The following is a 27737-nucleotide window of genomic DNA, read 5'->3' as shown; positions in this document are numbered from 1 at the left end:
ATTATTAAAATTGTATAATTAAATATCAACCTTATTAATCATAAATTTAAATTATCCAGTATAATATTAGTATCTTGCGCACATCCATTTTCGGGCTAGTCCAAGGTCAATCAAACGTGCTCATGCGTAGTTTATGCGTAGTAAATAAAATTTATTAATAAATTTTATTAATAATATTATAATATAATAAATTTTATTATTATAAATTAATATATTTTATTTCCTGCGCATAAACTGGCAAGTATGTAGAACTCATAATATAAGTTAGAAATATAGAGAAAACATGGAAAAAAATAAAGATTAAAGAGAAGAGAAGAAGAAAAATTATTAAAATAAAATATTTTTAAAAGCCGGAAAACAAAATAATGACAATAAATAATATTTTCAGTTCACACGATTATATCCGCAGGAAGGAGTGCTTTCTAATATTGAAACGTTCGTAATAAGATTGCCAGATTACAAAATATGAAAACAGAAGCGTAAATACAGTTAGAAGAGTAAATACAGGATCTTTTATGGCGCGTTCTTACTGCAGTACTGAAGCACGTTTGATTGACCATGGACTAGCCCGAAAATGGATGTGCGCAAGATAATAATATTATACTGGATAATTTAAATTTATAATTAAAAAGGTTGATATTTAATTATACAATTTTAGTAATTTTAGAAAATTAACATTTATTAAAAAAAAAAAGAAAAAAAAAAAAAAAAACAGAAACATGATTTGCCTATTTTTAAAAATCAAAACTGTCGAAATTGAATTTATACCCAAAATTCCAACAAAAAAGTTCCTTAAATCTGAATTTTAAAGCGCTTATATTTTGTCCGAGGTAGCCAAGGTCAGATTAACAAGGAATGTGGCAAATGATTATCACAACTAATAGTATCTTTGAGAGACTTAAATTTAATTTTGTTAACTGGCCCAAAAATTTATTTATGATTAAACACACTTTAGTTTAATAATGATATGCTTAGTAACTTAGCATAATATTATAAATAGAAATGAAATGTATAGAATTTAATAGAATTTTCGGATCACATTATGCATAGTTGAGAACTTTTTGAGTAAAACTAACTCTAATTTCGGTTATGTTAAGAAAAAAAAAACCACGAAAATCTTCAAAAGTTTTGCTCAATCGCAATCTTACGTCAACAACAAATAACTAATAGTGATTTATAAAATTTATCATTGACGTAATTCGAATGAGATTAGCAAAAATGATTAATATTACCCTTAATTTTGTGACATTTTATAACAAATATAATATTACTTGGTTTAAAATAACCTTTATAGATTCAATTTATTTATTAAAATATAAAATAGTTATAACATCTTATAACATAGAATTTTTTTTTGTGTTTTATGCAACCATTCACACAAATTTTTGAGTATTCATCATAGAATTGTATCATAGAAAATTAACTTATTTGATAACTTAAGATTTAAAATAAATTTGAATTTGAAAAATGTTTTAGCTTACCAGATATTGCTATACTTTTAAATGAAACGGTTCGCATTTTTCGATTTCAGATTTCGTGATTTTCGCAAAATTAGTCGTGTTGATTTCTTATTTTTTAAGACAATTTTATACATTCTTTTTTTTTTCTGGAAATGTTTCATCCTCTATAGTTTGTTATTTCTAAAAATTTTAAACCTACATTTAGTACTTTTCTTTAAAAAAAAAATTGGGAGCATTAAGAATTTTTTGGAATGTAAGTACAAAGTAAAAATATATATTTACAAGTAAATAAAATCTGTAGGAGCCGTTATTACTCTTTTTAAATCATTTACAATTTGAAATTATTTAAAAATTTTAATAATTTTAAGTTTCGCCACCATTTTGAAATAGGTAACACTATTATTTAGCGGGTGTTTCACAAACATGGCCCATAATATATATTTTTTGAATCCGTGTTAAATATGAAGTAAAAAAAGTACACACATTAGGAATCTCAAATAAATATCTAAGCGAGAAAGAAACAAAATATCCTATTGGAATCTGTTAAACTACCAGAGAGGAAAGCAAGGGTAAAAACATTAAAACCTGTTTGATTGCCAGATGAAATTTTGAGGTTTCCCTTTTAAGCCCCTTTGAACTCATTTGTTTATTTAGGATAATTATTCCTCAAATTTTGAAAACTTTTTTGCTTTTTTATCACCTAAATAACAATTTTGAATCCTTATTTTGTTACTTAGTTTTTTAATTTTTTGAAGTTCGCATACTTTAATTTTGACAAATATTCCATATATGAAGAACGGTTGTTACAGAGCATCCTGTTTAGGTTTTTAAGGTAAAAAGTTAAAAAAAAAAAAAGAAAAAAAACCCTTTATGTGTGGTGAGATTTGCTTATTACTACATACTATACTATATGAGTAATGCAATATGCACGAGATTTAAAAAATGAAAAATTTATTTTAGAAATGCATCGAATTGTTTTCAACCAGATACTTTTTTTTTGCACGGTATCTATCGTGAAAACATTTTTCTTTCGAAAATGTTTTCCTCCTCCTAATAGACTGACTAAGTATTCTAATTTAAAAAATTGGATACCTTTCTTTTTCTGTGCGATCCAACAACAGAAAGCTCTTAAGTAACATGACAGGGTACATAAGTCTGAGAAAGATCATCAATTATTAGTGCCGAATAGAAACGAAAATCTAAATTACTTTCAATTGGCGTCATTTTTCTTGTTTTATCACTGTTTCAAAACTGGAGTTTCTTGCTTTAATAAATTGGAAATTGGCTTACAAAAATTGATAAATTGACTCAAGTGATGACCGGAGTTTTAAAACTTCGAAATAAATAGTTCATCTATAAAAAATGAGTTCTGAAAACTGCAGTGTTTTGATGAAATACTTTTTAAAAGACTGAAAAAAATTCCATCTAATTTATGTTACATAAAATTAACTATGATAAAGACTTAATTATTAAAAAATAAACATACGAAAATGAGACAAAAATTGTATAAAGAAACGTTACATTACTCTTGTTTAAACAATAATAAATTAAACTCAATTAAACACAATTTAAGAACGGTCTTTTCTTAGGAACAGCTATAAAAGATACATTATAATTTATTGAAATAATTTTTTTAACTCAACCAATTTTAATTATGTATGTATTTTTTTAAAAAAACTTAACAAAATTTTTAAAATAAATATTTTTTTAAATAATTATTATTATGGTGTCTTTCTTTTTGATTTCCAAAGCGCAAGGAAGCGCAATATATAGGCATATATATAAACATAAAGTTGGTTATCGACAACGATAAATGTCTCATTCGGTGATATAGCTATCATTATCGGTAATATTAATTTATCAAATATGCTAATTTTCGGATAATTATCAGTAATTCGGATAATTATATCTTGAAGACCGATGATGAATGTGCAGAAATATCATTTAATCATAGTGCGAGAATCTAAACGAGCAGACTCGGGTTTGCATTGCCCCAATTCATTTGATGGCAAGATCAGTAGCGTATTGGCGATTATATTTGTTTTTAGTCAGTACCATGAAAAACAAAGAAAATCACCATTTTAGTGCTTTCAATGCTTGTAAATGATCTCGCGATCCAAATTTTATGAAAAATAACAATTAGTTTAGTGGTAAAATTAAAGTTAGAATTTTTTAGACTTCTTTTTGATGAAACTGAAAAGAAAAAAAAAAATGCGTGGAGTCCCTCCGCGCGGAAGAAGTTAAACTTCGTAACCTGCGACGTTAATTGCAGAAGAATCAGCAGTCGTAGAAGGATCACTAGTTCTATTCAACGACTCTTTTTCCTGCTCCCTAATAAATTATATGTGTATCAAAACAAACAAAAAAATATTTATAGAAAAGCAAAAGTTTTATGACTTTTATTATTTTTATGTTAGTGAGAACAAAAACAATATGGAAGTGAATGAGGAAAAACTGGATCCTACCACGTGATTTCCCGGCCAATAAAAATGTAGCGTTAAACGTTTAACGCAACCTTGTTGGAAGTCGCATAAGAAGTATAACTGCAAAAAATCATTGCTGTAACTATTGAAGTATATAGACGATGTAAACGCACTGCTTCTAACGAAAATTTGAATTTGATTAATCTAAGAAGTTAATGAAATTTTTCTCGCGTTCAGTTCAACAATTCGGTGAAATTCATCCAAGGTAAGGAGTTTTTCTTAATTTATAGTATTAGAAAATATAGAAAAGTGTCCTCAAAAATTATACTGATTTCTTTGAAGAATTATTTTTTACATGGTTTATTTTTTAAAAAAGTTTCAATTTTGAATGTGTTTTTTTTATTTCAATTTTCGAAAATTAGTGTAATCTTAACTTAAAAATTATGAAGATGTTGAAAAATCTTTTTTAGAAAAATGAAATTCTCACATTAGAAATTTTATTTTCTTGCATCGATTCCCATTTTCATTAGATAAATATGTAAAAAATTCGCATTCCCCAACAGACTTAGATTCCCTTTTGAGTTTGATACTTTTTCATTCTTAGTTTTCTAAAAGTTATTACTTAAATCTTGAGTTTCAAAACGAAGCAAATATATTGAGAAAAGTTTTTGGAAGAATCAAATTCTCACATTGAAAAAAAATTTATTTTTCTTAAATGCGTATTAACTTCCTCAAATAAGAAATTCATTGCAACAAGAAATTCCTTCCTCAAATAAGAAATTCATTGTAATAAGAAATTCCTTCCTCAAATAAGAAATTCATTCATTGTAAGAAATTCGCGTTAGCCTATAGACTTGAAATCTATTTTGAGTCTCACTTTTTTTTTTTTTTTTTATTTTCGAAAAATTTCATTATAGTTTTGAATTTTAAAATTAATCAGATATGGTTAAAAAATTTTTAAAAAAATCAAATACACACCTTAAAGGAAGTTTACTTTTCTTCATAGATTTCCAAATTTTCAGAATTATACAAGAGCTTCGCCTTTCCCAGAAACTTAGATGTGATTAATATTGAAATTCGTGATAGATGATTATGTTCACCTGAGTTAACTAACTTCTACGGATATTTTTTAAAGATATAATCCTTTTTAAAACAAATAATATCAACGTTTTATATTCGAGAAGATTTTTAAAATTTGCTAATAAAAACCGAACAATATAATAAGTGATATTACGCTGTCGAAGGGGTGGAGACGGGAAGGGAAAATTCTAAACACGTTTTTCATCCTTTTCGTTTAATTTTCACAAATAAACTGGTGATGGATCTTTATTCTATCTGGCAGTATGTTATGTCAATAATACATGTCAAATATAAGTCTGTCACCCAATCAGAATTTGAGATATAAAGAGTACGGTATTTTGGATTCTCTATAAATTTTTTCTCACAAAATTATGCCAGTGAAATTCTGTAATCAACAGTTTTTGAAAGATATTTAAATAGTAAACAGTTCTCAGTCTTTATATTTTTGATAAGTATCTTTGTTTTCATGCAATTAACGTGAAAGGAAATTTTTAGCATCTACCAAGTCCCTTTTCATCAGTTTATACTGCAATAAGATTAGACTTCAAAAAAATCTAACAACTGAGAAATGTGTAGTTTTAAATTACTCAAAATCACAAATTGCATCATTTCATTGCTTTTAAATATTTTAGAAAAAATATTAAAACTAAGAAACACTATTTCTTCTATTCTAATAAAGCAACTTCTTTATGTTTTGAACTTTTTTTGAATAGTATTGTGCTGTCTAGTATTACTATATCATCAAAAGTTTGTTAAGTAGAAAGAAATATAAAGAAAACACAAATTAAAAATTTCACCTAGAATCCAAGATGATGACGGTAAAGGCTTAAGGGCGTTTCCACCGTTGTGTCCTGTCCTACACATGAAATTTATTTTTGTAAAAATAAAAGTATTTTGTAAATACGTATACAGGTGTGATATATCTTTGTACTATATGTGAATGCATGAAAGTAATTTAATTCATGAAAAATACTTACGTCTAATTTCTGATTGTCCCTCCGTAACGAAATTACCCCTCACGTACCGTATGTTCCAAAAATGACCGACTATTAAAAAATGAAGAAAAAGGCGAAATAGACAAGCATGGTAGCTTAGGGAACTAGTTTTTATTCCCCAAGTTTCAAAATTAGTTACAACACTTGCCAACAGATGGCTCTTTAAGACAAGAAAACCGTAAAACATGGTATTCTACTGCGCCTTAGACCATTTCAAACAAAACACCTTTTGCACGGGCACCAAAACACCATTTGCACATTGTAAAATGGTGATTACTTTGAAAACATTATGTTATAGTTTTCCTCTGTTAGCAGCACTTTCAATTGACAAGTTTTGCAAATAATTTTGAAGCTCGGTAACAATAAATCTCTCTTATCTCTTATTTCAGATAGAAATTCTTTTAGTAAATTTTTCAAATCCTCAGTCATTTTAAGCTTACCCATTGCTCATGGTGTAAACTTTGAGTGCATTTTTTCCCCAAATGATTTAATTATAACATTTCAAATCAATTTTAAGACTAAAAATGCATAAAGGGCAAAGAAATATAATTTAATAAGTCTCGAAATGACTTACTAACTTTTAAACGAAAAAAGAAATGGCAAAAAATGAATTGCCTTTTCAAATAAATAATCTTTTGAAATTAACAATTTTTTAATCACATAAAAAGGAAATTCATTTATCTTTAGTCACTTTAAATTCAATTTCAATATACATCAGCATCTGATGAATAGGTCCAATTAGAAAATATTCAAGTTTTGTTCTATAGCTGCACGTATAAAATTTCTTTTTAAATAAGTTATTTATAAATAAATATGGACAACTCATCCAATTTTTCTGAATTAAAATGGAAAAAAAAATTGAAAGAAAAAAAATTAAGAAATGTGTACAGCAGTAATTTGACATTAAGAAATGTTTTGGTTTATAGCAATATAGAAATATAATGCAGTTGAAATAAGGTAGAAAAAAATCTTACTTTCTTGTTTCTATTGAATTAGTGCTGTCAATAACTTTGCTTTTTGTAATAATTCTTTCTAGCGAACCCCAATTCATACAGATAAAATTCAATTAGGAAAATACTTTTTTTTCTTTCTATTTTCTTGCTTTGTCGTTTATTAGATATGTCATGATTTGGAAAGCAAATTAATATCCCAAAGAGTTTTTATTCAAACAAAAACCACTTTTTTCATTATTGATTTTATTTGGCAAACAGTTGCTTTTAAATTATTTTACAAGACAAATTTCTTAAGTTTACTTTTCCGTATTTGTATTTAAATAAATTTTATTTTCATTTCGAGCAAATGTATGGATTAAGTATATTTTTTAAATACGAATTTCGGCTTAAAGCTTGTTTAAGCTAAATACATGCTTTTTTTTAATAATTGGAGCAGAATATTAGGAATGCATATAATTAAGATTTTTTTTTCTTCATTTTTATAGTCTCATGACGTGCGGAATATAAAAAAAAGAATTTTTAAATTTTAGTAGTTTGTTTAGTGATGCAGTTAGTATATTTATTTAATAAATATATTTACTGAACCAGAAAATTCAAAAATATAATGCAGTTAAACGTTATTTAAACTTCGAAAATATGATCGCAAATTATAGTTCAATAAAAGAAATTTTAGGAAAAAGTTTTAGTTAAACATTTATACTATGATTTTCAAAAATTGTTCTTTTTAATGCTAAATCCTTTGAAGGTGTCGGAATTTGAAATAATTCCTACATTTAGAATTAATGTTGAGATTTTTCCTGAGAAAAATTTTGAAATTTTAGATGGGAATGTAGAATAAATCTAATTGTAAAATAGGTGTAGAAAATATAACAACAATAATAGAATAAAGAATTGTAAAATTCAATGAAAAGTAATAAAAAAAGTACAAATATGTAATCAAAATGTAAATGAAATAAATATGAAATAAAGGAATATATTACAATAGATCAATAGAACTGTAAAAAAATAATTTATAATAGTTGATAGTATTTAAAAATAAATATAAAATGTTTAGTCAAAGAGATCAATATGAAAAATATTTTTTTTTGAAAAAAATGAATAAGTAATAATAAAGTGAATTCAGAAGATGTCAGTGAATTCTAAATTTAATAAACCTTAAGTTAATTGGTCATTTTTGAGAACCATTATTTATAATTATTAATATGATTTCCTGCAGTTAATCATAACATATTGTTGAATAATTAAAAATTTTTTCTAGTGAAATATAAAAAAAGTATGAATATAAGGGGATAAAATTTGTATTTCTTTAAACACACATTTTTATAGACATAGCACCCATTGCCCAATTTAGATCCTTTTTTACTATATTTTACTTAACTCTCTTTGTTACTGTTTGTTTAGGGGAAGAAAATCTTAATATTGAAATTTCGACCGATTTTTCAATTATCTCGATATCTCATATCTTAACTGCAGTATAGTGTTGGATGATATGATAAATTTCAATTATTACTGCTGTAAGCAGAATTGATAGCAAGTTACAGCTTAATAAAATTTATCCCCAATAGAAATTTCAACCATCCATAGAGCTCAGATTTAAACTAGAGCTCTGCACCGCTGGACAATCATTACTTGTCCGCTATAATCTGAATTTATTACGATTTCAACACCACTCAAATAATTTGTCCAACAAAATAATGAGAAAAAAATATTTAAAAATCAAATTTTTCATTGAAGGTGTGCACTGTAAAAACTTCTGTACATTATTGAGATAAATATTGTTGGAAAATGTAGTATTTACACTGCTATTTAACTAGAACATAAAATTATGCGAGAAAAAAAAATCACAGATGAATAAATTTTCTTTTTACCTACTATAACTCCCCTATCGGTTTTCTAGCCCATTTTATAAGATTTTAAATCCTTCTATATTGCTGTTTCTAATAACACTTGGGCAATCCAAGTTCGCCAGTCATTGGCCTTTTGCGAATTAAGTCAGGAAGGTGCTCTTTTTGTTTGACAAGAAAGCACCTCGAGGGTGAAAGTACGTCTAGGCTCAAAACTTCAAACATAGATGGCATCACCACTCATTCATGAGGCCACTTCCTCTATCTGGACATAGATTTGAAGGGAAAGGAAATTTTCTCCAGATCCCTGTACTCATGGTACTGCTCAGCGCCTGACCATAGGATATTCGATTCCACAGATTTTAAGAGCACGTAAATGGTATGTACTCGGTAGGTCCTAGCAGAGTCGAGGATCGAACTCCGGATATGAGTTCCATTCTCTGTTCACCGGGCTACTACGGCCCATCTGCATTGTGACGGTAAATCTGCATTCCCATCTAATCTGCATACTGCTCATCTGCATTGTGACAAGTTAAAACTTTCACTTGAGTAAACTAGTTTCTTGGGCTCGAATCCTTGGTATAAAAACTAAATTTTTCATTAAAATATTTTTTCCACGGCATATTTTTATGACAAAATTGACTTTACATTAAAACGTACTGGAACACTGAGCTGTGATACTTTTTGCCGTACACGTAAGAAAAATTTTTTTAATAAAAATTTTCTAGACCTTTTTAAATGTATGATTTCTGAAACTTTCTTTTTTTAATTCAAAAAATATTCTTGAAAACATTTAATTTGTTACTTCAAGAAAAAACAACAAAAAAGAAGGTAAATTACTCAAATAAATCGTTAAGTCGAAGGAATAACAAAAATATTAAGGCTTTATAAAAAATACGTCAGTTTGAGTAAAAGCAGTTAATAAAATATTGGAAAGCCCTTTATTATGGTTAGAAAAGTTATTTTTTTTTCTGGCAATCCCCTTTGAAAATCTCCTCCACCCACTCAAGCTAGTTATCTTCGATGAAGAGAAGCGGATTGATAAAAAAAAATAATAATAAACGAAGAATCAGTTGTCTTTTGCTTGGAAGGAAAATTGAAGATTGTTCTGTAGGTCATGCCAATTAGTATCCAATATCATAAAAACAGGGCCCAGTCTATAACCTTTCTTTTCAGAAAGCCTTGGTTCAGAGGCTAAAAGTTATTGATCAAATCGGAGGCCTGGATTACGGTTTCCGCAGCGTAATATCTACCTTAATGACTGGTCATCTTGGAGACCATTGATGTCACGTGACACGAGGGACCGTCTATTAAGCCGTCACTCATGTCCACTTCAAATTAACGGCCCTCCGTTGGGCCTTTGATGGGCATCGATCTGAAATATCGGGAGGTGGGAGTAGCGAGATATAGGGGTAGATCTGCTAAAAAAAAAGAGAAAAAAATCAGAGATTTCATGCGAAATTGGAGACGTTGACGAAAGAATTTTTTTTATTTCATTACTTTTTTTTAGATTCACAATTTTTATTCTGTTTTTTTCTGATGCGTTTTTTTCTTTCGATATTTTTTAAAGGGACATTGATGAAGTAATTTGTTCAATCATAATAACAACAATAAACGAAAGGCGATGTAAATAAAATCAAATAATTAATAAAATCAGTGGGAACGTTTTAAGTGCTTCAGCCAAAATGAGCATATGACAAAGACTGGAGACTGCTTCTCAGTATCAACTCGAAGGCTGTCACTGATTCATATATAATTACTAGAATAAAAAGGAGAGAAAGAATTTAGAGGAAGAAGAAAAAGAAGGGAGTTTTAGAAAGGGGAAAGAAGAAGAAGAAAGAAGAAGTAGAAATAAAGATAAAAAAAAAACACGAATAGAAGAAGGTGAGGGAAGAAGAAGAGGAGTGTAGAAAGAGAAGGAAAGATAAGGAGAGTGAAGAAAAAGAAGTAGAAGCAAAGATAAGCGAAATATATGCAACAATGAAGGAAGATGAGGGAAGAGAAAGAAGTGGGAAAAAGAAAGAAGATAAAAGAATGTAGGAAAGAGAAAGAGGACGAAGGGGAAAAAAAGAAGAAGAGGTTAAGAGGAAGAAAGAAAAGGATGAGGTTTGTAGGAAGAGAAGGAAATATAAGGAGAATGAAGAAAAAGGAAGTAGATGCAAAGATAACAGAAGTATAAGTAAAGAAGATCGAGGTAGAAGCAAAGATGAAGGAAGATGAGGTAAGAGAATGTAGGAAGAGGAGGAGAACGAAGGAAAAAGAAGTAGTAGTGAAAATGAAGCAGAGGGAAGAGAAGGAAAGTGTGGTAAGAAGGAGAGGTATATAGGAAGAGAAAGAAAGGTAAGGAGAGTGAAGAAAAATGAAGTAGAAGTAGAGATAATTGATGTAGAAAGGAAGATGAAGGGAGAAGAGAAAGAAGAGGAAAGGAGATATAAGATTGATGGAAGAGAAGGAAGGCGAAAAAAATAGAAGTAGAAGTAAAGGTGAAGGAAAGAAGAAGTATAAGGAAAGAGGAAGCAGAAGTAGGTAGTGAAAGAAAAAAAAAGAACTTTTAATAATAGGCTATTTATAAACATTACAAAATTGTGTTATTATAGCAATTAAGGTACAATGAGCAATGAGCGGCAAGCAGTCTGTCTGATTTTTGTGTAGGATTTTGTTAATTTTAATTGACATGTGCTAGCAATTTTATCTGCCATTGTAGAAGAACCACGAAGGTAATAATTTGTATTGAAGAAAGTGTCCCTAGAGACACGGGAAATCGTCTACTGATTTTATGAATTAAACATCATGATTTCTTGCACAGTGTGCAATAGACTGTTCCAATTTATTATGCAAATTTTTTTTTTGAATTTGCATACTCTTTACTATTGGGGCATTTAATTAAAAAAAACTGTTTAGCAAAATTTTAATTAGTTTGAAAAAAATGTTAAGCGGCACCATCAGTACATTTAAATGCTTAAAAATAAGTGATGATTTATTATAGATTTTTTTACGCGAATTTTGTAAGCTTTCTTGCAAATTTAAGATAATATTAATATGAATTAATAACTATATAAAATAGTTTTCTTTCTGGAGTTAATTTTTTTGAGGTAATTTTACCGACCTATTTTAAAAAACACTTGACATTCATCATGAGTTGTAATGCATTAATTACCTAAATTTTTAATATTTAAAAAGTTATGTCAACACTCCGTTATCTGGATTGATAAAAATTTGAGAAAATCGAGAATTATTCATTGATTTGATAATCTTTATCTAGGTGGAAAAATCTCGCCAAAGTGGCGATTTTTAAAAAAGTTTAATAACTTTTAAAGTATTTAAATTATTTGCCCTCAGTCCTGACAATTTTTTGTTGCAAAATGCTATGAATGGTTTAAAATTATAGCTCTACCTCAAGTGTAAAGCATTTCAATTGTGTTTTTTTTAATTTTCCTAGGCGTAAGAGCTATGAAAAACACTGTTAACTAACATGTACTTATTTCTTGCACTTGTAAGATTTAGTTAATATCTAGTTTTTAGTATTATGAAGTTGCCCCGTAGCAGCCCGAGTTTACTAGAAAAACGTAAACAAAAGAAAAACCTGTGTAAACAAAGTTTAACTTGAGGAGTAACGTTAGTGAATTCGAGCTATTTAGTACAATTGATCTAAGAATCATTACTACTCATAAGGATATAGAAGCTTAAAATTAAAAACAAATGAGAGAATTCGTAGAATCCTTTGATACGAAACGGGTTTCGACAACTACACTATTTCTTCCATGTTAACCCCCCAAAATTGTATAAACACAACTTCTTTATTTATTAAGAGGGACACTCTACCGCGACAGAAATCCTTCACGGCAATTCTCTTTCAAATAAGTTACTTAAAATTTAAAGTAGAGAAAAAGCGAGATCAGGTAAATCTAGAAAAATCAAGTTTCAAATGCAAATTTTTTTCTTCAAAATATCAAGGAAGGAAAAATTATACTGGCAGGATTTTCAAAAAGGATAGGGATTTCGTGCAATGTAGACTAATAATAAAAAAACGTGAATAAAACACGAATTGAAAGTGTAGATATGGACGTTCTATAGTTTTAGTTCTATAAACAAGAACACTGAGGAAGTGAAGTGATATAAAACATAGATTAAGGTTCTTGTTAATAGAACCGAAATCATAGTATCTCCGTTTCTATACTTTCACTTGTGCTTTTTTTAATTTTTTATTACTCTATTTAATATTACAAGTTTAATTGTTTTTATTTGCTTTAATGGTAGGTAGGTAGGATTATGCAGTGGAAAAGCTATCCCGCAATATTTACTTTGCAAATATTTTTTCAGTAAAACTTCATGGTTTCACTGTAGGTTTGCCTGAACTAACTTTATTCCTGCAAGAAATTATTCAATGCAATTCAATAATTATTTTTTTAAATAAAATATTTGTTTCAAACCCTTTTTATTATTTTGAATGTTTTCATTGCTTGTATGATAATAGAGGAAAAAGTACAAAATGATTTTCTAAGACCATCTTTAACTCATAATTGTATTAACAGTTGTGGTTTCAAATTCTCCTAGGATTTCTTAAAGCTAAACTGATAGACTCTCGTAAATTTTGAACATCATAAATCATACTTTATATTTTAAAGTAAAATTTTCACTCCATAAACCGGCTGTGTCCAGATACAACCTGAACTAATAGCTCACCGAAGCAGACAGCTTCAGCCATTGCTGATACAGATAGCGTTTCTTGCCTACCAGAAGCAACTTAGTGTTTGCAACGATCTATTCTAGTATATTGAGATAGCTCTATAGCTAACTGTTAAGCTACTGATGAAGTTCAGCTCCGATTTACCAAAGTGTCCAAATAAAAATTGCAAAGATTTATTTAGATTTAGAATACTTTGTACTGAATGTGAATACATGAAATTAACTTTATTCGGATTTGTAAAAAGTTTTGAACTAAGTTGTATAAGAAGTTAGAATGTGACATAACCCTGATAATTAAACTGAGTACAAAAAAGCAATAAAGGATTTAATATTAAAGACTATCGGTAATTTATTTTTCCATTCATGCAGGCGGAAGTGTTTAAAACTAAATAATTTCGACTCTAAATAATACAGTAAGAGAGTTGTTTGACAAAAAAAAAAGTTTTTATTAAATTGCATTTTTTTGTTGAGATATATGCAGCTTGTCCTCTTCTTGGGGCGCGCTGTACAGATGTGATATGACTCCAACCCAGTCAGAGGCAGCCGATAACATTTATGAACAACATATATAACAACATTGAAATCAGACTGCGAGCAGCTAACATGACACAGAAGAGCTACAGGTACAGATAAGAGAAAAGGAAGACCTCGCACAAAGATCTCTTCAACTGAATTACCAATGCATCGCACCAGCTAACAAAAGTTATCTAAGGAATGCATACAGTGGGTGCTTTTTAGAACGAAACATAAAGTAACTAGTCTGCCCCAAACACGTCCAGAAAACATCTTTCTTAATCCTTTCACTTCCATTTGTGAGTCGCATATAAAATGACTTGTTCTTAGTTGAATTATGAATTAAAGATATGGAATAAAAAATTCTTTTATTCCAGGGTTAATCCAGCATTTTTTAGGCTGTTCTTCGAAGGTTCAGTCGTCTTATAGATCAACACTTTTTAGCGAACTATATACTAATTTTTTTTCAATTGTTGCCACAGTAATTCGCGAATTATTATTTTAAATTTTGTCTATTTTTCGCTATCGCCTTGTATGCTAATTATGGAAATGGCGCTAAGCGTTAAGTAGAAGAAGAAAAGCAATAGTTTTGTGAAAATAAAAAGCTTTTGTGATATTTTCTTAACAGCTGAAATTTTTGTATAAATTTCCTAAATTTAGGATCGGAGAAATATGAAAAAATATGTAGAATCATTCAATAATTTTCATGATTCTTGGATAAATTCAAGATTTTTTTAAAAAAAAAAAAAAAAAAAAAAAGAAAGTTTAATAATTTTTTACAGCAATTATATTACAGGCAATTCTTTTCAGAAGGGTAGAACTTGCAGTTTAAATTTGAGACGAGTTTAACCATTTGTGTTGCTAAGAAATTAATAGATAAGCTTACCAAAAATTGACTACAACTCACTACTAGACTTAAAAACGTTAGGTCGAGTGAAAAATTTTCATGGCAAATCCAGTTTAATCCCTATTGGTATTTTAAAACTTATATAAAAGTAAGTTCAGGTAAACCTAAAGTAAACCATGAAGTTCAATTGCTGAAAAAATGTTTACAAAATATAACAAAATGCAAATACATTGTGGTAAAATTACTTCCACACTGCGTAGTCCTGTCATAATTTGTTAGTATTTTGATATTCTGAATTTTTTTTTTAAAACCTATACTATAGGTATACCTGAACACACTTTTTTGTTAGTTTCAAATTACGAATTTAATTGAAACAGAATTTGTCACAAGGGCTTCTCCTGTGGTATAGCGTACCCTTGAGTGTTCGATGCCTTGTAGAAAATACAAGTTATTTTAAAAATACGAGCCTCGAAAGTCTTTTTTTTTTCCTGTGATAGTTGTCTGCAGTTGTCGAAGTATATAGTTCGTCGTTGCCAGTTTTGTAACAAAACTATCTTAATGTGCATTTTTCCAGAGCAACTGGTTAATGTGACCAAAATGTGTTGTTTTTCCCTCTGAGGATGAGTTTCGAGAAACACTTTACCAATGATTCGAGAATCTTCAAAAATGGCATCGGAACTCATTAAAAAAAGTTTTGTTTGAATTATATTTAAATTAATCAGGAATTCGTAGTTTGAAATTGCTTCTGATGCAAGAAACGATTTTGAATCGATATTTTAACCAATTCACCGAAATAGAGATCGCAATATGTCGTGAGCAGCATGGAAGTGATAGGATCAAATCACTGACAGGATTTTTCCACAACTTGTGTTCTAAAGAACGTTTGCAGAATTCTGGAAGAGAAATTATTGTGATAAATCGCATAATAATGATGTAACACGCAAGAAACTTCTTAGGAATTTTAGTTTCATGGATGTGATATCATTCTGATGCAACTTATCACTGATATAATTTTTATTTCTTGATCAGAGAACGGATCTGAAACTCAATTTTATGTTTAAGACGTAGAAGAATTATTCTTTAAGATAACTTTTGATGCAAGGGATGCATTGGAAGCATCATTTATGAGAGTAAAGTTAAGTTAAAATTCTATCTGAGATCTCGTTTCTTCGTACTCGCAATTAAATTATAAGGTACATCAAACAAAACAGAAAAAAAAATGTTCGCATGTCCTTCCATTGTTTCTGAGAATTCAGATGATTTTTAAATTTAAATTTTTTCTTAAATTTTTCTTCTTTCAAGGATTATATATTCTCATATTTTATCTCAATAGTAATATATTTTTAAAGTTTTAGTAGATGGTCATTTAAAACTACAAGAATAAGCATTAAATAAATCAGAAATATAAAATTCTGTCATAAATTATGATAAATAACAAATAATATAACATATTCAAAAAAAGTAGAGTATCTTCCTTCTGAAACCAACTTATTGATTTATTATTCTGTCATTATTCAATTTTGGAAAACAAACCACAGTTGAAAAAGGCGAAACAAAACGCCTAAAAAATAGGCTTTTTAAGTTAAAATATTGGAAATGTCTTGTATAATAAAATAAAAATAAACTTGCAGCACATCACAGCAAACCTTCTAGAAGGTTAGGTGCAAGTTAAATTGAAACATTTATTATTTTGGAAATTTTTATTTTGAAATACATGAAATTAAAATAGTGAAAATGACTTAATTTTTTTTCTATTGTGCAAAGAATTGAACTAAAATAGATGATAGATATTGCCAAACTTATCTTTCATTTTGATATTTTATTATATCTTACCCTAGATGACTAGACCCCACATATTTAAATATGTTCTAACTTAGCAGAGAACTGGCAACGCATTATACATTATGAATGCATTATTTTTATGTGTTAAAGATGCCAATGATAACTGAGGATGAAAAAATACATAAAAGCACATAGAAATAAAATTATATTAAGCATATAAAATCAGATTTGGTATTTTTCCAGCAAAATACGAACAGCTCGAATCTTTTTCAGTAATCTCGTAGGTATTATTTCCTGCCTTTTAAGTTACCTACAAATTTAATGCGACTTAGGTTTTTGTGGTCATGAAAGAATTAAAAAGTAAATATATGGTAAAAATAACAATTTGTGGAAGAACTGAGGAATGAAATTATAAGAAAGATCAATATTTTGAAATATCATACTGGGCGCGAAGTAAAAAAAAAGGAATACCTAAACAACTTTTGATCTAATGATTAGATTTTAAAGTAATCGTTTACAGCCTTAATATTTCTAAATATTCTTTTTAATGCTGACGGTTTTTTGAGCTACGAAATTAGCCAAAAAATGTATTTTCTCTCAATAAATGTAGTCTTTTTTCCGGATTTGTATACTCTCATAAGATATAAAGAGGGAATCGAAATGTGGAAAAAAGGGTCCCAACAAAAGTTTGATACCCTTAATGTTAATTTATGCATTTTAATAATTCCTCTAGCTATATGCGCGAATCGACAACTAAACTCAATTATAAAACTCGTTTATCTAACGATAATTCCATGCAACTTTCTTTTAATAATTATTTTAGTGATTATTTTTCTAAATTGTAAGTTACTTTTAACCCCATATTTTAAGAATCGAAAATTCAAATCTGTTAAAAATTGTATTTAAAAAAACTTTGCTTTTGTATTATATTTCGTAACTGAAAATATTATATGCAACAATTATTTGGATATTTAGTGTCAGTCTCACGATCCAAATACGTAAAAAGGCGATTATTCGATCAAAAGTTATTCTGGTGTTTTGTTTTCTATTTGGCGCATTGTATATTTCAGAATTGAGACATTCTTAAATAACTTAAATCATACATACTCATACTTAAGTTATAGTAGATATTTGTAATGACATTAATAAAAATTTTACAATTATAGTAAAATTTTGCATCTTTCCTTGACCACAGAAATCTTACATATATATACTTTCTGAAAAATATCCACCTGACAAACACCAATTACTTCACAATCTCTCCTATTTCTTTACATATTAGCCACGTAACACAGTCATATACTATGCAAGATAAAAAGCAAAATTGTGCTTCCTTTTCTTTTTAGGTAATTTAACAATAATATTCTTTTTATTTACAAATTTTGACTCATGTTTTATAGTGTTTTACGATTTTTTTCTCCAGATAAAAAAAAAAGTTTTTAGAAATTATGTACATTTTATCTTGCATAATTTACTTAACATAAATGATGCTACACAAAGGTACAAAACATGAAATTGTTTTACAAGCTATCACAGATTAACAAAAAATCAACAAAACAGTACACTCTTTCTAAACATAAAACAGTTGTGCTTTGCACTTGCACACATACACATTCACTCACAAACATACATACACAACTAATAAAAAACATTTATACAGTAAAATGAGATCAGATGAATTTCTTGACTCCTTTGAAAATAAAAATTAAAAATTAAAGCTGGGAGAATTAGGTTTGAGAGAATGCGTTTAATTTACATGCTGCATAAGCATTTAAGATTTTGTGCCCCCTTTAATGCTTTGATTGTTTTCTTAAGTTAGGCCGAACCTGAGCCTCAAATCCTCAGGAAAAAACCACTATAAATATTACACTCAGTGGGGATAGTGGACTTCAAACTGTTGTAGAACTTCAACTTTGCAAAAGTTAAATTATAATATTTTTTTTCCAACAGTATATTGTCACAACATCGCACTAAAGTGTGGCGTATCACAATAGAAAGTATTATAACTCATTTCCAATCACCAACTTGTGCTTGAAGTGTCAATTGAAGAACGACTAGCGTATATAGGAACTTTGTTTTTTTTTTCATACATGACTACTTCAAAATCTAATGCTAACAAATGCTGATTTAATCAGTTCTTTCAGTCTCTGCTGATTCTTTTTTGTTGCAGTGATTGTTTCTGATGTGTAACTCCAGTTCGGTGGACGAGGAACAGATCTTATTGCACACATTGCACGAGATTTTCCACGGCCAAGACGCCGGTATCTCTTGACTCGATTGCAGTATCGGATGTATGTCTTTTCCCTGAGAGTGACTCTGAATTTGATTTTGGCGATGACTGTTCTCGCTGCTGCGGTCCAACTGTTTGTTAGAGGACAACAAAGAAAGAGGTTGAGGAGTTGTGGTCACAGAAGGACTTGTGGTAATAGGAGCACTAGCGCTGCTGCCATTGCTCATTCCGGCCGTTTGAATGACAGATATTTCATTCATTTTTGGTGGTGGCGGAGGAGGATGGGGATGATTTGGTAACCCATTCATAAAAGGATTGAGGTAAGGAAAGTAAGGAGGTTGTGCGAATTCCCCTGGCTTCGCACCTGGATTCAACTGAAGAGGTCCTAGATCAAGAGACATGCGTCGACCTCGGCGAGATGTGCTGTTATTCCACATGTGTGTTCCCATATGAACCTTTAGATTGCCTTTTGTTGTGAATGCCCTGTGACAAATATGGCACTGGAAAGGTTTATCTCCTGTGTGTGTGCGCATGTGAATTTGTAAAGCACTTCCGCTGGAGAAGGGCTTGTGACAAACTTCACATAAATGCTTAGGAGTACCAGGCGCTCTCTTCGCTGGAACAGGTGGTAAAGCCACGTCGGTGGACTGGCGCTTAACTCCTTCATCCACCTTCTTTGGAGATTTTTCCCCGCTTGTTTCTTTCTGAGGCGAACTCGTTATAGGTGACGAGTTGCTATTGCTGTTGGTGGAAAATGCTTGCGGGGGAAAATCGCGGATTTTGTGAGTCAGCATATGCTGCCTCATATTACCCTTTGTAGAAAAACCCCTGTCACACACTTCGCACCTGAACGGACGTTCTTTGGTGTGGCTGCGGTAGTGAATCTCTAAAGCGCTATTGCACGCAAAAGTCTTGTAACAAACTCGGCATGTTGTGCCGGATCGGTGGTGTGGTGGTCCAAACGGAAGTCCGGCTAAAGGTGGAAATATTTTTAAATCTGATGTAGCAGGACGCTGGAATGCCGGAGAGCTTCGAGGAGTTAAATCCAAAGCTCCTCCACCGTTATTGTTGCTGTCATGTTTTGATAAAGTTTGATTACTTAGCGAAGAAGTTCTGGGAGTTTCCCCTTTTCCATTGGTAACAACTACACCAGGTGTTGTTCTTTCTTCACTTGATGGATCAGTATTGTTTTTGTTGATAGTTGGAGAAGCTGTAGGCTTTTGAGGGTAATTATAATCTCTAAAATAACCTGCCATGTTGATACCCAATCCAAAATGTGGTGCAAACGGAAGCGGATGTGTAACACTACTGTTAATCCCCTTAACATGGTTTTCTAATGCCGCTAAAGAAGCGGTGGAATAATCAGAACAGTTTGAAATGCTCATTGGTGGATAATGCCGGTCCGGACCATGTACAGAAAATGGTATGGGACAATCACTGGGTAACGTCATGGGTAATGGTCGGTCGCTGGCTAGAGTAACTAAGAGAGATGTATTTGGTGGACTAACAAATTTGGGTGAAAGTTTTTCGAGTCTGTTTGGTGTATCCGTCGATTCCCTTTCTGAATCCTCATTGTTACAGGGTGTTTGATTAGATTCTTGCTTTGGACTGGATTTTATGTTAGATTTTAGGTCCATTGGAATGCTATCAGAAATTTTATCTTTTTCTGGCGTTGCGTTGCGAGATACAGTTTTTAAAGTCTCCTCGTAAGTTTCAGTGTCTGGTTTAACTTCTTTTTGAGGAGAAACATCTCGATCACCTTGAGCTAAGTTTAAAATTGGTGGTTTAGATTCTTTTTCTTCAAAACTCTCTTCCATGTTTGAAGACGGAGAACTGCTTCGAGCACTCAGAGGAGATGAGGCAGTATTTACATGATTATTTTCTAACCCAGTAACTTTAATAACGGATTCATTTGCAGGCGAACCTTTTGAATCTTCTTGAGATTTAGAACTTGTCAAGGCCAAAGGTTCAGAGTTTACCAGTTGAGATTGAAGGAGGAACTGTCTGGGATATGAAGGAGGTAATAACGTGGGAGGCCTATCATCGATTGGGTGAAACACTGGTGGAAGCTGCATTACATGATCCGTTGTATGGGTCCGAATATGCTGCTGAAGTACGATGGCATTTGGAAATTGACTGTGGCAGACAGGGCATTGGTGCATTAGCCTTGCAACAGGTTTTTGCCGGTGAACTCCCATATGTGTTTTTAAATTCCCCTTCGTGGTGAATGATCTATTGCAAAGCTTACACCTGAATGGCCTTTCTCCGGTGTGAGTGCGATAATGCATTTGCAAAGCGCTTTTACAACTAAGCACGCGCTGACAAATGATGCATTGATTTGGTTCCACCAATTTATGCTCAATATTGTCCACAAGTTGCTGCAACTTTGACGTTTCAGATGTTTTGGTTATTTCAATAAGACTTTCCCAAGAATTGTCATTGGATCCTATTCTCGGCAAAAGGTCTTGGTAATAGCTTGGGTCTTGCAAAATGGCTTCAGAGTTGTCCCCATTTGCACCCTTAGTGTTGGTTATGGAGTTGCTAACAGTGGTATTTCCTGCAGTCGAAGTTGCAGTTGAGACTGGATAATCGTATGGGGAGAGGAAATAAGGAGCGAAATTGGGTGAACCGAAAGAAGGATGAGAAGCTACCTCTGATCCATCGTCATCTAAGTTAGATGTGTCTCTGTCTTCATCGTCGAATCTTTCAACGTCTATTTTCAGATCAGAGTAATCGTCGGGCATATTATCGTCCGAAGAACCATCTCCAGAATTATCACTAAAATTAGATGTATCGTTTGGGGAAAGACTTCCACTATTGAGATCAGGATTTGATGATTTTCTTCCGTTTAGTGGTGTGGAAAAATCTAAGGCTTGCTCTATCTTTGAAGAATCTCCTGCAAGAAAATTATTAAAAAAACAGCATTAAACTAAAGTTCTCTTACAAACATTATAATAAGTTATATACATTCAGTTTTTCCAGTATACTGTGTTCCGTTACATTGCGTATTTGGATATGTTCCAAACACTATTGTGTTCTTTTTGTCTTGTTAAGAACATTCATAACATCATACTTTTCTGTTGTCACCCGATAAACGCAACATAGAAAGGTCTATCTATTTTATAAATGTACATTACTTTGTAACTTTCTAAGTTCTTTAATACATTTTCCATTATTTTCACGAGTTTTTTTATATCAATTTCTGATAAGATATTCAAATTAACATTTTGTATGTATATTATAGAAAGGATTGTTAGGAGTAGAGGAAAATTAAAAGATTTGCAAATTATATAAAATTTAAGTTCATTTCTATATTCCCAATTATTTTCCATAAATATTTTTACTACGAAAGCCTGAAATTTCGCTCAAATACTTTGCTTTATACCTAAGTCTTATCCATACTACTTGTTTTTCTTTCAAATATTAGTTTAATGATTCAATCTAATTTGAAAAAATTTATAAGAGAATTAATAATTTTAGCATTTTTATATTTAATATGTATTATATAAGCCGCGCGATTGAGATTTTTGTAAACCCTTTTACATCAGAAACCTATGTTACAATTGTTACTATATCTCTATGTTACAATTTAATTATTGTGGCTGGAAAAAGAGAAGGGCTAGAAATAATTTTTGTATTGATGTATACTTGTCACAATTACAATCGTAATACGCCACTGCTAATTTACACGCAGTTTCTTATGGAATTTCGAATTATTAATTACATAAATACTTAATAAAGAAGTTCAAATCAAAACTCGGTTAATTTCTGACTGAAGTCGAAGTTAAAATAACAAATAGCAGATGATATGAAGAAGAGATTTCTCCAAAATCAATGTTAATATTAAAAATAAAAATATATGGAGTTAGACAGCTTCAATTCTACGTTTTGATACTATATACAAGTACCTCCATCAATATTACAACACAGAATATTTCTCCATCGTTGTCTTGATGCTGATGATGGTACTTGTTCATAACGTTATAAACTGTATTACATTCGATCACAGATGTATTCTTGTTGCTTCATTGCTTAGTGTTGTGTTCAATATTCAAATTAATAAACGATTATTAAAAGATGAACTCTACTAAATGCGCCGTAAAATTTCATTGATTTGGTGAATCAGTATTGAGACAAAAATATTTTTTATTCCAGTATCCTCACTTATGATGGTACTTATTCATTGTATTAAACCTGAAGCCTGCTTCCAATTGTATTGTTTGGATTTGATCTTTTTACGCCATTTTTCTCCAGCACATAGTGAACCATCATTGCGCCCTAGACCTTCTTGGTTGTGGTTTATCAATAAGTAGTTGATGAAGCTGCGTATAGCATGAAACTCAGATTAATTTTTCTAGCATTTTTGCACTGATCGCACCATTTATATATTAAATAAAAACTGCCGCCTATTCCCAACTGCTATGTTTTAATTTGTTCTTTTTTGCGTTATTTTCTATTAGATGATCAAGGGGCAAAAACGGTTTATGAGCATTTCTTTCAAAAATGACTACTGCATCGCAATTTTAGAAATTGCGATGCAGTTCATAGAAAAGTAGAAAAGCGATTTTTATCCACCTTGAAATTCGTTTTTATACAATCAGTTTTCGTGTACATAAACAGTTCTTCCCTCTTAATTTCCATTACACATTCGGGCACATTCCCTCTTTTCTTCATAGTTTTTACTGGTCATGATTTATCATTGTTTATCATAATACGCGATTTACTGATGAAGATTAACTAATTAAATGCTGTATAAAATTCCGTTCAGTTGACCATTTCATAACAAAAGGTACTATGTTAGTTTTTAAAATAACTATAAGATTATGGAAGCAAAAACATAGTTGAGTTGTTGAGATAGAAGTTGAATTCTTGTTACTGTTTACAATAAAATTTATAATAATTTTATTTTGAGAAGATACTTTATTTGGGTGGTCATTTAAAAATAAAAATTTTCCATTTAAAAACTTCCATTTTAGTGCGTAAAATGAGGGATCTTACCTCTGTGATTATCTTCATCATTTCCATACAGCATTGGTGGATTGTCACTATTAGACTCCGGGGGCATGGATGGTTGACTGTCCGATTGTTTCTGGTCAGCATTTAAGAAGGAGCCTGGAATCTCCATTCTTTCCTTGTGTCTTTGGAAGTGGACCTTCAAATTTCCACGAGTTGAGAATGCACTTCCGCAAACATTGCACTGAAACGGTTTTTCACCCGTATGAGACCTTACGTGTATTTGTAAAGCACTGTCGCTGCCTAATAGTTTACCACAAAAGTGACATTTGTGCCTTGTAGCCGGATCATCTTTTCCTTTTTTTGACCTGAAACAATTCAATGATAAACTTGCATAATTTTGTTTTCAAAAACGTTGCAAAATATTTTAAACAATTTTGAGCTGCTGCATGAATGATTTTATATGAAGTTTGATAAATAAATAATAATTGAATAGATAGATAAATGGAAATCAATGCTAATAAATAATACATAAAATTTAATACGATAAAATGTTTTGAGGCGAATGAAAATTACACTTCCCAACTTGGGCATGCAAAAAAAAAAATATATATATATATATATATATATATATATATATATATATATATACTCATATAGTTAAGTTCTTTAGTTAGAATTTATTTTCTTAAATGCTTTTCTCTGACACGAACCTCTAATTTTCTTTCATTTTTTTTCTAAAACATTTCAACACAAGAGAATATCATGATATAGAAAAATGTATTTATATTTTATAAAAATAACATTTCATTCATTACCATTACGTTTACCATTAAGTCTTTTATTTCTTATTAACACACCATCAATGTTTTTAAATTAGATTCTGCTACACATAAACACCTGCACCTCTACTTCTCTATCATTTATAATATTTGTATATTCACCAAACTTATTTTAACTAGTTTCAAAGTTTTGACTTAAAATCAGTTTTATTAATATTACGACACATTTTGACTTAAAAGCAGTCTTTTAATTGAAAGGTAATTCGAAGTTTTCACAATTTCCCAAATCACTCAATTGGAGCTAGCGCACCAACTGTTACTGAATAAGCCATATTGAGAAATGAATAGACATTCGTGTCGTAATAAATACATCCAAATGCATCCAAAAATAAAATCGACACTAAACAAGTATCATCATCAGTGAATCATCACAGGCAACTGAATGAAAATTAGAGTATAGTTACCTCTTAATTGATTTTATTTCAAATGCAGTGGAATTTGTTAAGTTAATCACCTACCTTAGTATGCTGATTACCAGTCTATAAGTTGATCTTAATGGCCAAGTGTAAAACTGGCACAAACAATTAAATCCCTCCTTTTTTAAACTGACAATTTGTCTAAGTGGATCAACAAATTGTAGTCCGAAAAAAGTTTTTAACTTACAGAAGTTTCCCTACGCTAGATTGCTTTCGGTTGTATTTACTTTACAACTATCACACATTTGGAAGATCTTATTCCACTAAAAATGAAATTTCTATCGGATGAAAACTAAACATGGGGCAAAAATAACTGACTCAACTAAATTACTACCCAATATATTAAGTTGAAGAATAGTGGTCTATTAATGAAATTTATTATGCTGTTACCTGTTATCGTCTTCTATTCCATTTAACAAAAATGACCGTCTAGCCATTGAATCTTGAATGTAACGGTCAGCTTGCTTTTCCAACAATGCCAGACTGTTAGTCGTTTCAGGAGGACCATCAAGTGATAGATTTGTCATGGATAAATTTTGTTGAAGTCTTCCTGCTATGGAATAGGGCTCCGTAATTAGAGGATTCGAGGGTGGAGCGTTCGATTCTAGATGGTCCCCATTCTCTGTAGATTGTGGAGATGTTACTGTTGGTGCTCCGCTCAACGGAGCTACATTCAGAGGATGCGACGCAAGGAATTGTTTCGCCCATTCCTTAAAAAGTTTCATTGATTCTTGTTGGTTACGGGTTATAACGTTAAATAGTCCCTGAATGAGCATTTCCTCAAGTTGGCTGTGCTGTGCAACAGCAACAGATGTGTTTTCCAATCCTTGAAGAGTAACGTTAGTGCACGGCATTTGAGTGTTAAGAAGAGATCGAAAGTTCTTATTGTTTTCTAGTAGCCATTCGGCCACCTGAGGGGAATCTACCTGAGCTCCCTCTAATTGAGGTGGAGGAGGTGTGAAACCATCCTCCATATCGTCGGAATTTTCTTCGTCGTCCGTTTCCATGGTGGTATCCAGTGGTGCCACCAGAACAGGTCGCTTGCTGGCACAAATTTTCTTGTGTAACAGAAAATCTGATAAGGTTGGGAACTCAGCCCTGCATTTGCCGCAAACATGTTCGTCACCTTCAGTTTCGCTGTCAGATCCAATACCTGGAAGAAATTGAAATTCTAATTTAGTTAAAAGGGTCAAAGAATCATACTTCAAACTATTTTTAAGAAAATACAAATACATAGGTAACATAGTACTTCTACCTGCATTAGAAACGTAAATCATTTAGTTAAATTATTTTAACCAGTTATGCGGATTTAGATTTGCAATATTAAGACTATATACGATATGAATTAAGCGAAGAAACCCAGCTTACAATGCTCCTTAATTGATACTGCAGCATTTACATATTAAAACATATATTTTACTAACTTCAAGTGTATATATATATGACATCAAAATATCTTTAAAAATAAAATGTCAAAGTGAAAATACGCTTGATATATTTATTGCGTCAAGATAACGGGGATATATATATATATATATATATATATATATATATATATATATATATATATATATATATATATATATATATATATATATATATATATATATATATATATATATATATATATATATATATATATATATATATATATATATATATATAAATTTAAACGATATAACGATATTTGATGCAGGCTTGTTTCCCCTTATGAAACTCTATGGTGTTTGAGGTTAATTTCGTCGCAAAATCCCTTTTTCGGGAGAAATTTTATCGAATTCTTCTCCGTATTCAAAGGTTTGGAGCTATATGCTGATAAACCATATTTTTAAATTGCATTTTTGTTGAAAAATCATACGATTTCCTTGTAAGCAATATGATATTTCTATACATTTTGCTGTTGGGATGCGTTGTTGCTAGCATTTTTAGAAAAAGCATAGGTAGGTAGGTAGCATTTTTAGAAAAATGCAAAAAGAACTTATTATAGTGCTAAAAATAAACCAAGATATCTTCGCTTTGCTGCAGCATCTTACCAAATTCTATTTAAAAAAAAAAAAAAAAAAAAAAAAGAAAAGAAAAAAAAAAGGAAAGACGAGAACACTTACGTCATATTTTTCTGAAATTCTCAAGATTGTTAAGTTCTATTTTTAAGTTCTGTAAGTAATTTTTATAAAGTTCTTATGACAAATACTTATTAAACAGAAGAAAAAAAAACTTTTCTGCTTTGCAGACAAAAATTAAATTTTGAAAAAACGAAATAAAAAATAAAACAAACAAATAAATAACTATCAGATTTTTACATGAGTAGTAAATCTTGTTATTAAATGAAATTTCATTTTTATTTTTTAATAAAAATGAAGCACATCAAGGTTTCTAGAATGGTATACAAATTTAAATATGTAAGACTTGTAGCATTTCAACATTATTACTGAATTTAGCTTTCTCTCCAAAGAAATTTTAAACTCAGCTTAAACCCTGCTCTTTGATCTTGTGGAAACTTACATATTCTTTGCTTCAAGTACCTATCTGAAACCAATAGAAATCAACACATTGATATAAAAATGTGACTTATAAGTATATTTCCCAAAGCACTTCACATTGTCGTCAATCATGAACATTTACTTGCACAAACGTAAAAAAAGAATCAAAAAAGTAAACAAAACGTCAACTTCCTCTAAAAAAAACGTTTTTACATAAGAGGTTGATCAACCTA

General features: G+C 30.3%; 1 protein-coding gene across 1 annotated transcript in view; it reads right to left on the bottom strand.

Annotated features, from left to right (window-relative positions):
* Positions 1-17917: 17917 nt before the first annotated feature.
* LOC107450899 (sal-like protein 1) overlaps positions 17918-27737 on the bottom strand; it is an 86859-nt gene continuing 77039 nt past the window's right edge. The window contains exons 2-4 of the mRNA XM_016066831.4: positions 25415-26177; positions 23812-24134; positions 17918-21709 (exon numbers count right to left, since the gene is read on the bottom strand). Of these exons, the coding sequence (XP_015922317.2) occupies positions 18711-21709; positions 23812-24134; positions 25415-26177 (4085 nt within the window). The 3' untranslated portion in view covers positions 17918-18710. The remainder of the gene's footprint in view (positions 21710-23811; positions 24135-25414; positions 26178-27737) is intronic.

This window comes from Parasteatoda tepidariorum, chromosome 3, assembly GCF_982258835.1.
Source record: "Parasteatoda tepidariorum strain Cologne lab strain chromosome 3, Ptep-v5.0, whole genome shotgun sequence".
NCBI lineage: Eukaryota > Metazoa > Arthropoda > Arachnida > Araneae > Theridiidae > Parasteatoda > Parasteatoda tepidariorum.
The sequence above is the reverse complement of the archived record's forward strand: the minus strand, read 5'-3'. Positions and strand labels throughout refer to the sequence as shown.